The sequence below is a fragment of the Marmota marmota genome, unplaced genomic scaffold (assembly GCF_001458135.2).
Source record: "Marmota marmota marmota unplaced genomic scaffold, marMar, whole genome shotgun sequence".
NCBI lineage: Eukaryota > Metazoa > Chordata > Mammalia > Rodentia > Sciuridae > Marmota > Marmota marmota.
In genome coordinates this window covers 1,011,891-1,022,155 of record NW_025999930.1, presented here as the reverse complement: position 1 = coordinate 1,022,155, position 10,265 = coordinate 1,011,891, and the positions used below count along the sequence as shown (strand labels likewise).

Sequence of the window (10,265 nt, the reverse complement as noted above, 5' to 3'; positions counted from 1 at the left end):
CCTATGTAACCTCAGTCCTTGTTCCCTTGCAGTGCTCTGGGCTTGCCAGGGATCTGCTGGGTGGTCTCAGTCTCTCCTGTGGTGGTGGCATCCCTTGCAGACCTGGGGTTGCTGCTGGCAGTCAGCAGAGACCTCATGGAGTACTGGCCAGCGGGTCCACCCTCCCGGCTACCCCCTGTGGCTCTCTTGCATCACAGTGGCTGCTTTCCAAGTGACAGTGTGAGCATCAGAGAGGCTGTTTCGCCGTCAGCCTTGGAAGTCTTCTGCTCTGTCCTATTCATCAAGGTGGCCCCAGGGTCCAGGGTGGGGTGTTAGGCTCCACAGCTAGGAAGTGGTGAAGAAATGAGGGATGCGCTTTAAAACCATTGTGGGAGCTCTGCACAGTGGCACACGCCTGTAATCCCAATGACTCGGGAGGCTGAGCCAGGAGGATCACAAGTTCAAGGCTGGCCTGGGCAACTTAGCAAGACCCTGTCTCAAAATAAAATTTAAATAGCTGAGAGTGTAGCTCAGTGGTATAGCCCCACTGGGTTCAATCACCTGTACAAAAAAAAAAAAAACAAAACAGCTCATCATGGGGCCACACTGGCAGTGGCAGCTGATAAACCTTGGGTTTGATTCCTAGCACTGGGGGGGGTGGGGTGGGAATTAGAGCCATCACAAACCTTTAAGTCAATTACTTACCAAGACAATTTTATAGAAGAGGGCCCCAGCTCTTACCCCTCCAGCCTGGGTCTCAGAACAACTTGGGCAGCCCAGCTGTATTTTGTGTGCATCCAACCAGGGCACTCCTGGCATTAGAAGATGCTGCACTCTTGTTTTAGTTTAAGATGAACTTGGGAGCTGGGCATGAAGGTGCATACCTGTAATCCCAGTGATTTGGGAGGCTGAGGCAGGAGGATTGAAAGTTCAAAGCCAGCCTCAGCAACTTAGTGAGGCCCCAAGTAACTTAACAGAGTCTCAAAATGTAAAGGGACTGGGGATATGGCTCAGTGGTTAAGCACCACTGGGTTCAATCCCAAGTATCCAAAAAAAAAAAAAAAAAAGATGGAGATCATCTCATAGCTCTAGGTCCCATCCTCTCTTCACCTCTGAACCCCATATTTGTCTTAGGTCAATTAAAAATATATGCAGCCTTCCACAATTTGGAGTGTGACCTGTTTCTGGCCATTGAAAAAAGTTGACTTTCCCCTGCTTCCTACCTGGAGGCCCAGCAGCCACACTGGGGTCATGAGGAAGAACCAGAAGAGGAGCCTGAGGTCTGGAAGGAGCCTGAGCAGCGGTCTGTAACTCTTGCTGCTCCTTGCCTACAAAGTATTTGTCAAGTTTTCATGTCACTGATAACCAAATACTTGATGCATCTGATGAACACCCTAGATGTGGTAAGTTCCCAGCTGAGAGATACCTGGATGTCCTATTTCCGGCTGATAGCCAGGGATTGAGCTTGCATATCCTGCTTGGGCTATAGAGCAGGACACAGAAGGGGAAAGCTCAGGCATAGGACTTTGGGCAGTGCCCAGGTGGCCAGGCTGCTGTGGATCTGGATGCAGGGGTCAGAAACCACCAAGTTCCTTCTGGGTCTTCAGAGCCCTGGCCAGGGTTTGGCATGGGTGACAACAGGCTCCAGGATCTCCTCATGCCAAGTCCCAGCCCCACCAAGCCCTCTTCATACCCCATCAGGGTAAGGGGAGAACCAAGCTGGCAGAGGCCACATGGGGCAGTCAGGGGTGAGAGGCCTGCCCTGAAGGTGTGCCCAGGTGGCTGACCCTAGCCACTGCAGCTCCTAGTAGCTGAGAGTCACCAACCAATGAGTATCCAGATGGCCACGGAGGGGCTGCAGAAGGTGGAAGGCAAGAGGGGTGGGGAGCAACAAGGGGCCTAGCAGGGCAGAGCTGCTGTCCAGGGGAGCTGTGGCGCTCCAGCCTCAGGAAGTGCAGCACACTGCACCTCCACCACCCCCAAAGCCTGCAGCACGACCTGGGAGTGCAGCTGGGTAGACCTCAGCCTGGAGCAGGAGCCAGGCTGAGGTCTACCTCAGGGTAGTTGAAGCTATGGGGCTCCTCCTCTGGGAATAAGCAAAGGGGGAGCTAGCCCCCAATTGCCACCCCCCAAGTAAAACCCCTAGATGTCCAACTCCCGGGACCAGAGGGACCGCTTACCACCATGTTGCCTGTGGTTTCCTGGACACGCCTATCTTGCTTCCTGCAGGGCCTGAGCACCACTTCTGCCTGGAGGCCACCTCGCTCTTCTCCACTTATTGTTTAGTCAGCTGTTTTGCTGTTGTGATCAAAAGACCCGACAAGAACAGTTGTAAGGAGGGAAAGCTCATCTGGGGTTTCAGCGATCTCAGTGCAGACAGGGCCTGCTCCATTCCTTTGGGCCTGAGGCAAAGCAGAACATCATGGTGGGAATGTTAGACAGGAAAGCAGCTGGGGAAAGGCGCAAGAAAGCAGAGAGCTCTGCTCACCAAGAACAAAATATAGAACCCAAAGGCACACCCCCAACACCCCACCTCCTCCAGCCACACGCTACCTGCCTACAGTGACCACCCAGTCAATATTAGGGGATTAATGTACTGATTAGGTTAAAACTCCCATAACAATCATTTCACCTGTAAACTTTCTCACATTTTATCACACATGAGCTTTGGGGGGACTCCTCATATCTAAACCATAACCTTGGTTCAAGAAATCAGTAATTTTTATGATATCTGTCAACATCTGGGAGGTTTATGTGGCTGAAACAAATAATTTCCCGAATCTCAGGGTCTCAAACCACTAAGTTTATTTCCTGCTCACAGTACATGTCCAGCTGATGGGCAGGGACTCTGCTCAGTGGTGTCACCAGAGCCCCTGGCTCGTGAAGCATGCCCCATTCCAATGCAAGTGTCCACAATCAGTGACAGAGGAGGGGGATGTTGAAGGGGCTTGCAACAGCCACAAAATGCTCTGGCCTGAAAAGAAGTCACATTCATGGGTTTTGCTCATGTCACCTCAACCAGACTGACCTCACCAAGCCACTAAGGTACCAGAAGGTCACTCTCAGGTGAGCAAGGTACCAGGAGGTCACTCTCCAGGGGTACCAGATGGCCATGAGCAACATCATGCTGATTCAAGTCCATTGAGGCCTGATTCAGCTGTCTTAAATTTAGAGTTGGTGAGAACAATGACTTCAGAGAATGCAAAGCCGAATTATCAAAGAAACGTACGAGTCCCCCCAGAATGATGTCATTCAGATCATCAAGTGGCTGCATTAATGGAATGGGCACAAAGGAGACATCACTACTCTGCAGAATATTTCCCCAATAGAGAGACATTGGGGGGAAAGTTGGTTACCTGTCTGCTTCCTTTTTCTATTGCCATGTAGCGAATCATCCTCAAATGTGGTGGCTTAAAACAACAGCAGTGCCCCCCCCCATGCTGTCTCCACCCCCCCACCCCCTGTCCTGGTTCTTTCTGCATATTTTCTGGGCTCAGTGAGGTGGTTCTTGCTTCTGCTTGTTTCTCACATGCCACTGCATTTGGGCAGTGGCCGGGGGTGGAATCTTCCAGAAGTGTCTTCTAGTATGTCTAGTGGGACCTTAACTGAGGCTCTCGGTGGAAACATCATGTGACCTGAGCTTTCCTGCAGCACGGCAGCTGAGTTTCAAGAGGAAGCATCCCAAGAGACAGGAAGTGGGTGTGCCAGTTCCTTCAGGTGGGGTCCCTGACAACGCTCTCTTGGTAGAGCAATCACTAGTCTCGGCATGGCCCGAGGACCTTGGAGTCTTTCTCCCTCCCTTCCTCCAGGCCAGCACCCAGGGCTCTTCCCCTTCTCTCAGGCCTCAGTCAATCCTTCAGCAAGTCCTCTGGCTTATCAAGATTCCTCCTAACTCACTCCACACTTGCCACCATCCCAAGCCCGGACCATTAAAGTGGCCTCCTAGTCTCTTTGCCTCCAGTCAAGCCCCCCAGAGCTCATTTCCACACCTCTGTTTTATCATTGTTGTTTTTATTGTAGAAAAATATACATAACATAAAATGTGCCATTTTAACCATTTTTAAACATACAGTTCAGTGACATCAAATACATTCATACTGTTATATCACCCCCATCTAGCTGTAGACCTTTTTATCTTCTCAGACTGAAACACTGTCCCTGTTAAATGTTTTTTTCTTTTTGAGATGGAGGTCTTACTATATTGCCCAGGCTGGCCTCGAACTCATGAGTTCAAGTGATCCTCCTGCCTCAGCCTCCTGAGTAGTTGGGACTACAGGCCTGTTCCAACACACCTGGCTGTCCTTCCTTTTTTTTTTTTTTTTTAATAATTTTTTTTAGTTGTCAATGGACTTTTTATGTGTTTGTTTATATGTGGTGCTGGGGATCAAACCCAGGGCCTCACAGATGCCAGGCAAGGCTCTACTACAGAGCAACAACCCCAGCCCTGTCCTTCTTTTTTAAGGCTGAATAACATTCCAGCTGTATGAATGGACCACATATTATTTATCCTTTCATCCACTGATGGACATCTGAACAGTTTCCGCCTTTTGGTTATTGCAATATATATATTATATATATTATAAGTACATGTTATATATTATAATATATATTATTATCTGTATCAGAAATTCGGGCTCAGGGTCTCTTGTGATATATGGGCAGATGTCAGCCAAGGATGGTCCTATCTGAGGGCTTCACTGGGAGGGAGGATCCACTTCCAAGAGGATTGAATCACTCATGGAAGTTGGGGTGGGGGGCCTCCACAGGGCTGGCTGAGCATCCTAATAACATGGCTGCTGCTTCCCTCAGAACAAGCTATCCAAAGGCACAAGGCTGACGCCTCAACACCTCTGAGACCCAGCCTTAGAAATTACACACCAAGATCTCTGCCCCCACTTCACTGGTCACACAGATCAGCCTGGGTCACTGTAGGAGGACACTATACAATGATGTCACCACTAGGGCTGTCTGGAGTCAGGTGGCCCCACCAGCCACCATTTGCTTCTCTAACTGTCCTTCATAGCGCTTATTAGCATGATTACTTGTGTCCTCTGGTCACAGGGGCTCTGTGGAGCAGGACTTCCTCTGCCTCCCTGGGATCTAACTCTGGGTTGGGCACATGTTTAGGAGACGCTTGTTGAATGATTTAATAAATAAATGAATGGATGAATGGTGCCCCCTGGTGATGTGTGGTGTGGGAGGAGCATGTTCTTGCTTTTCCTCACCACGCACGTTGCCTTTGTGCATGGTTGTGGTTGGCTCTAGCCAAGCAGGCCTCCAGCAGCCCATGGGGGCCATGACCCCTGCCCTGGCCTGGGAACACCCTATCTTCAGCCTCAGCCTCTCAAGAAGGCCACTCTGGCCCCATCACCCTGTCTTATAGTGTCTGTCCTCGCCCTCCTGAGTAGTTGGGACTAAAGGCCTGTTCCAACACACCTGGCTGTCCTTCTGAGTTGTCAACATGTTATTCATGTGCACTCATTAAACACCTCCTGCATACTAGCCATGTGGAGTGGATTCTGTAGCATGACAGCCAGTAGGGAAGCCATTTATCAGGCAGTGATAACACTCTGAAGAATGGAGACTTGGGGACACAGAAGACGACACTGGAGCAGAGCCCAAGGGAGGGAGGATTTCAGATGGGGCAATAGGAAGGACGTTTTGGTGGAGGGCACAACACATGCAAAGGTCTGTAAATAGCAGAGGTGGCTGCTGGAAGAATAGGAAGACTGTGAGCCCAGGGGACACGATCCAACTCGGGGTCACAGCCCCTGTGGCTCCTATGTACGGACTGGCTGTGGGGACAAGGCAAGGCAGGGAACCAGTGGGGAAGTAGCTGCCGCCTTCCAGGGAAGAAATGGGTGGTCACAGAGGTGGGAGTGGGCTGGATGTGGGATGCACTGGGGAGGGAGGTGTTCTGTTGAAAGGGTCAGGTGAGCAGAGCCTGCAGTAAGGAGGGGGCTGGCCAGTGAAAATCAGGGAAGTGCTCCACCTGCCCAGCGCAAAGCGACCACAGAGGGCCAAGTTTCCCTGTGCAACTTCAAAACTGTGTTTACTTTCTGATCAGAGAAAAAAACATGTCAAGGTGACAAACTGGGCCAGGGTGTTAGGGACAGGGAATTTGTGACCCTGACAATTCTTTACCTGACCAAACTTTAGTTGGACTCCTTCACCTTCCCCTAGGACCACGTGTACACTTCCTTGTTAAATCCAGGTTGAGCAAAGAAAGCTGTGGAGTCAGTTTAGCAAGAGCCCAGCATCCTCCATATCCGAACCCCCTTGATAACTGATCGGGCTCATCCCCCACTGCCATGCCCGGGTGATGTCTGATTGCCCTGGCCTGCCTTCAGCAAGAATCCTGTTAGGTCAATTGGCCCATTTTCTGTTGCTCTAACTGAATACCATAGACTAGTATTCCAAGAATACAGTTCTATTTAGTTGTGGAGCATGGTGCTGGCATCTGATGAAGGTGCTCTTGCTAGGTCATGGCATGGTGGAAGGCATAACATGGTCATACAGAGCGGGCTTGTTTTTATAACAAAGCCACTCCCTCAATAATCTATTATTCCACTGAGCCATGATGGATTCACCCATTCAGAGGGCAGAGCCCTAATCTTAACTGATCACACTTGGTCCCACCTCCAAATATCTCACAATGAAGATTAACTTTCAACTTGGGTTTGGAGGGGACATGCAGTTCGTTTAGCCAGAATGCCCCCCTACTCTTGGTGTCTTTAGTAATTTTTCACCCACTGTCCAGCCCCAGCCCTGCCACTGCCCCTTGACTATAAATCCCCAATTGTCCTTACTATATTCAGTTGAGTCCAGTTGTGTACTGTGTGTGTGCACGCACATATGCGTGTGTACATGCACTTGTGCACACATTACTGGGGATTGATCCCAGGAGCACTCTACCACTGAGTTCTTGGTATTTTTGATTTTATATTTTTATTTTGAAACAGTCTCCTTAAGTTTCTGAGGGTGGCCTCTAACTTTCAATATTCATGCCTCAGCCTCCTGAGTAGCTGGGAGGCTATGCTATGGTGACCAGATTGAGCCCCGTCTATACCGAGTCTCTTTTCCCCTATTGCAATAGTCCTGAATGATTTTTCTGATAATATCCAAGGACAGGGTTTTCAGTTGCTCTCCAGGAGGTGAAGGGCAACATTAAATGGCACAGAATTCTGCACAGGGTGATCTGGGTCCTCCCACCCTGTGAGACTCATAGTGCCTGAGAAGCCGGTGAGGGTCTAGGACCCCAACCCTATCAATCTGCAGGAGCTCACTTTCCACGGGGTCCACTTAGCTGCAGCCAGTAGAAGCCAGACAGAAGGGAGGATGCCAGCATTATTCCCACTTCCACCCCCAGCCTGGAGAGTTGGGGAGAGTGCCCAGGGCCCACCCTTGGACTTTGGGACACCTGTACCCACTTGCAGCCTCTGGGGTAGGCATCAGGGCTAGTAGTCCCCTTGCACGTCTGAAGCTTCCCTCCTCCAGCTGAGGCCTTATGTCCCCGCAGGCTTGGAGGTCACATCCTGAGTGATACAAGGTGTGTAGTCCCTATGAGTTGGGGTGGGGTCCTTAGGCCAAATCCTATACAAAGTCTGGATTGCTGAAGAGTAGCAGCCTGCACTTGGAAGACCCCTCCTGGCTGCTAGACCTAGGACAAGGGACTGCTCTAAGCCTTAGTTTCATTGTCCATGTGAAGGTGGGATGTTGGCCTTCCTAGAAGGTGCCAGGATTCCCTGAAAGTGGGCAGTACCTGGAGCTCCCATTGTCCCTACCCAGTCCTGGCACTTATGACTTTGACATTACTTCTCAGGAGTAAAATGAATGCAGAGGGGTCAGTGCTAGGTGCCACAACACAGTGTGATACATATGGCCGCATTCAACTGTGGCAACAGGGATCTGGGGTCTGTGCAGGAGAAGGTATCCCAGGTTTTCCCAGGAGTAGGCACAGGCCAGGGCACACACCTGCCCTGCGGCAGGGTCTGCACATACTGTTCCTCTACTTGCCCCAGACTGGCACTGAGGACAGCCTCCTACCTGCCCTGAAACTGCTCTGCCTTGTGGGGAAGCTGAACAGGGCTCTTCACCAGTTTTTGGGGAGGAGTGTGTACAGTAACCACCACAACTCTGCCCCAAAATTTGGGGTTCCTGGTGATAACTGCAACCCAATCTCAGGGTTACCCTATAAGCCCCCTTTGGAAAGAGAGACTGAAGCACAGAGGAGAACTGAGGCACAGTGATGCAGGTCACACGGACCGGAGAGACCATTGTGCTGTCCCAGAAGTGAACTCTGAGCTTGGGCCCCCATTCCTGGTCAGCTTCCAACACATCAAATTAGTGTGCTCATTCGGCACAGCTGGCACAGGAAGAGAAGACAAGTAAAACCAAATACTTGTCCATTGTTGATGGCTCTAAGGCCCTGGTCACCACCTCCCTACATAACAGGTGTCCATTTCATAGCTGGGAAAGGGCCCATTTGCATCATATGGGGTTAGGGCTTCCTGTGGTGGGCATCAGAACTGGAAAGGCCAGGCCTATGACTGAGGGGGTAGTGGGCAGGAAGGTAAGAGATTTGTCCAAAGCCACCCATTTTATAGGTGGGGAAATTAAGGCTCAGGCAGGTTAACTGACTTCCTTAGTGTAAGTATGTCCTTAGGCCTGAGCAGACAACTCCAATTCAAAACTCCAGTCTGAAACCTGCAGTCTCACCAGGCACCCCTAATGGAGCCCTCCAGTGTGGCCCTCAGGCACAAACAAGTCACTTCATCTCAACCTCAGAGTGAAGTCTCTGGCATGTTGTCCTCACCCCATAAAGGGGAAACTCAAGAAAATCAGGGTGGGAACCACCAGATCAGATACTTTAACCCCAGGGTAAATGACATTGCTGAGAGATCTGGTGGCAGCTGATAGGGATTGAAAGGGTGGTCAAAAGTCCCAAAATTTAGTATAAATGAAGGAGCAAATGAACAGACATTCAGCCAGCTGACACTGATGCCTTCATGCCAGAGAGCCTAATGAGGACCTGGACCGACATCTCAACTCTTCTCATCCTTTGCCTGATCCACTGCTCTCCAACTCTACAGCCACATCTTGACCCTGGTGAAAATGGTGACTTTTCCCTACAATGACCCTTTCTTCAACCAGCCCAGGAGAAGCCTGCCTTGGTTCCTGACCTGATTACCACGGTCTGAGTGAGTGTGCATCTTCTGGACTTAAAGCCTAAGGCATGAGATTTTTGATTTGACACTTGAACTTAGCATGCAGAGGGAATGCCTGTCATGATTAGGTGTGTTTGCAGTGCTTAGAATTAATCTACAATTGTTTGCTGTGAATTGATTATGTCTATTGCAGTGCCTAGCATTAAGGATTGTAATTTTCTTGCTTAAGAACCTGTAGAGTGAAATTGTATTGAGTGACTTGACAAAGGCAAAAGTGCGTGGACATTCTTTATTTCTCCCCCTCGATTGCGTAAGTCACACCTATTGCCATCGCGACACCTAGTTAGGGCCACAATGCCAGGCCAGTGTTTTCTTTTAAAGATGGGTGCCCCAATGGGAAAACACCACACCCAGGCCACACTGTTGAGTCCCAAGTCTCCCCTGGACTGGAGGAATGTCACTGTTCAAGCCCTACTTACTTTGGTTGACCTCTGGGGGCTACTGGATGCCCACTGGACTTTTGCCCCTGGACTGACCTCCTGCTTGACCGTGGGTAAATCTTGTCTTCTCTAAGTCTCAGTTTCCTCAAGTCAAAGGTGAGTGCGGTAGTCCGGGGCGGAGCTGAAAGGCAGGAGACTGGCAGCACCCAGGCCTCCAGGATCTCAACCCGGCAAGCAGGCGGGGCCGTCGGGGCGTGGCCAAAGACTCGGAGGCTCGCGGCCTGGGAGGGGCTCTTGGGCTTTGGGAGAGGCTTGTTGGGGGCGGGACTTGGCCGAGGGGCGGGGCCAACGGGGGCCCGAGATTCGGGGCTCCTCGCGGCGTCAGAAATGACGCTAGGGGAGCGGGACTCCGGGCGGCGCCCTCGGGGGCGGGCTTCGGCGAGGGGTGGGGCTCAGTGGTCCCGGCGGCGCCGAAGCCCAGGACCGCGAGGGCGGGTCTCGGATGAGGGGCGTGGCTTGGAAGCCAGGCGGTGCGCAGCCGGCGCTTCCTGGGCGTGGCCCATCTGGAAGGGGCGGGGCTAGGAGTTCCTCGCGGCGTCGTAGCCCCGCCCGCGAGGAGGCGGGGCAAGTCGAAGGGCGGGTTTAGAGCTGGCGGCGACGTCGCCGTCGCATTCGGGCG

General features: G+C 51.4%; 1 protein-coding gene across 1 annotated transcript in view; it reads left to right on the top strand.

Annotated features, from left to right (window-relative positions):
* Positions 1-1,606: 1,606 nt before the first annotated feature.
* Card19 (caspase recruitment domain family member 19) overlaps positions 1,607-10,265 on the top strand; it is a 19,125-nt gene continuing 10,466 nt past the window's right edge. The window contains exon 1 of the mRNA XM_048800528.1: positions 1,607-1,681. Coding sequence (XP_048656485.1) covers positions 1,607-1,681 — 75 coding nt within the window. The remainder of the gene's footprint in view (positions 1,682-10,265) is intronic.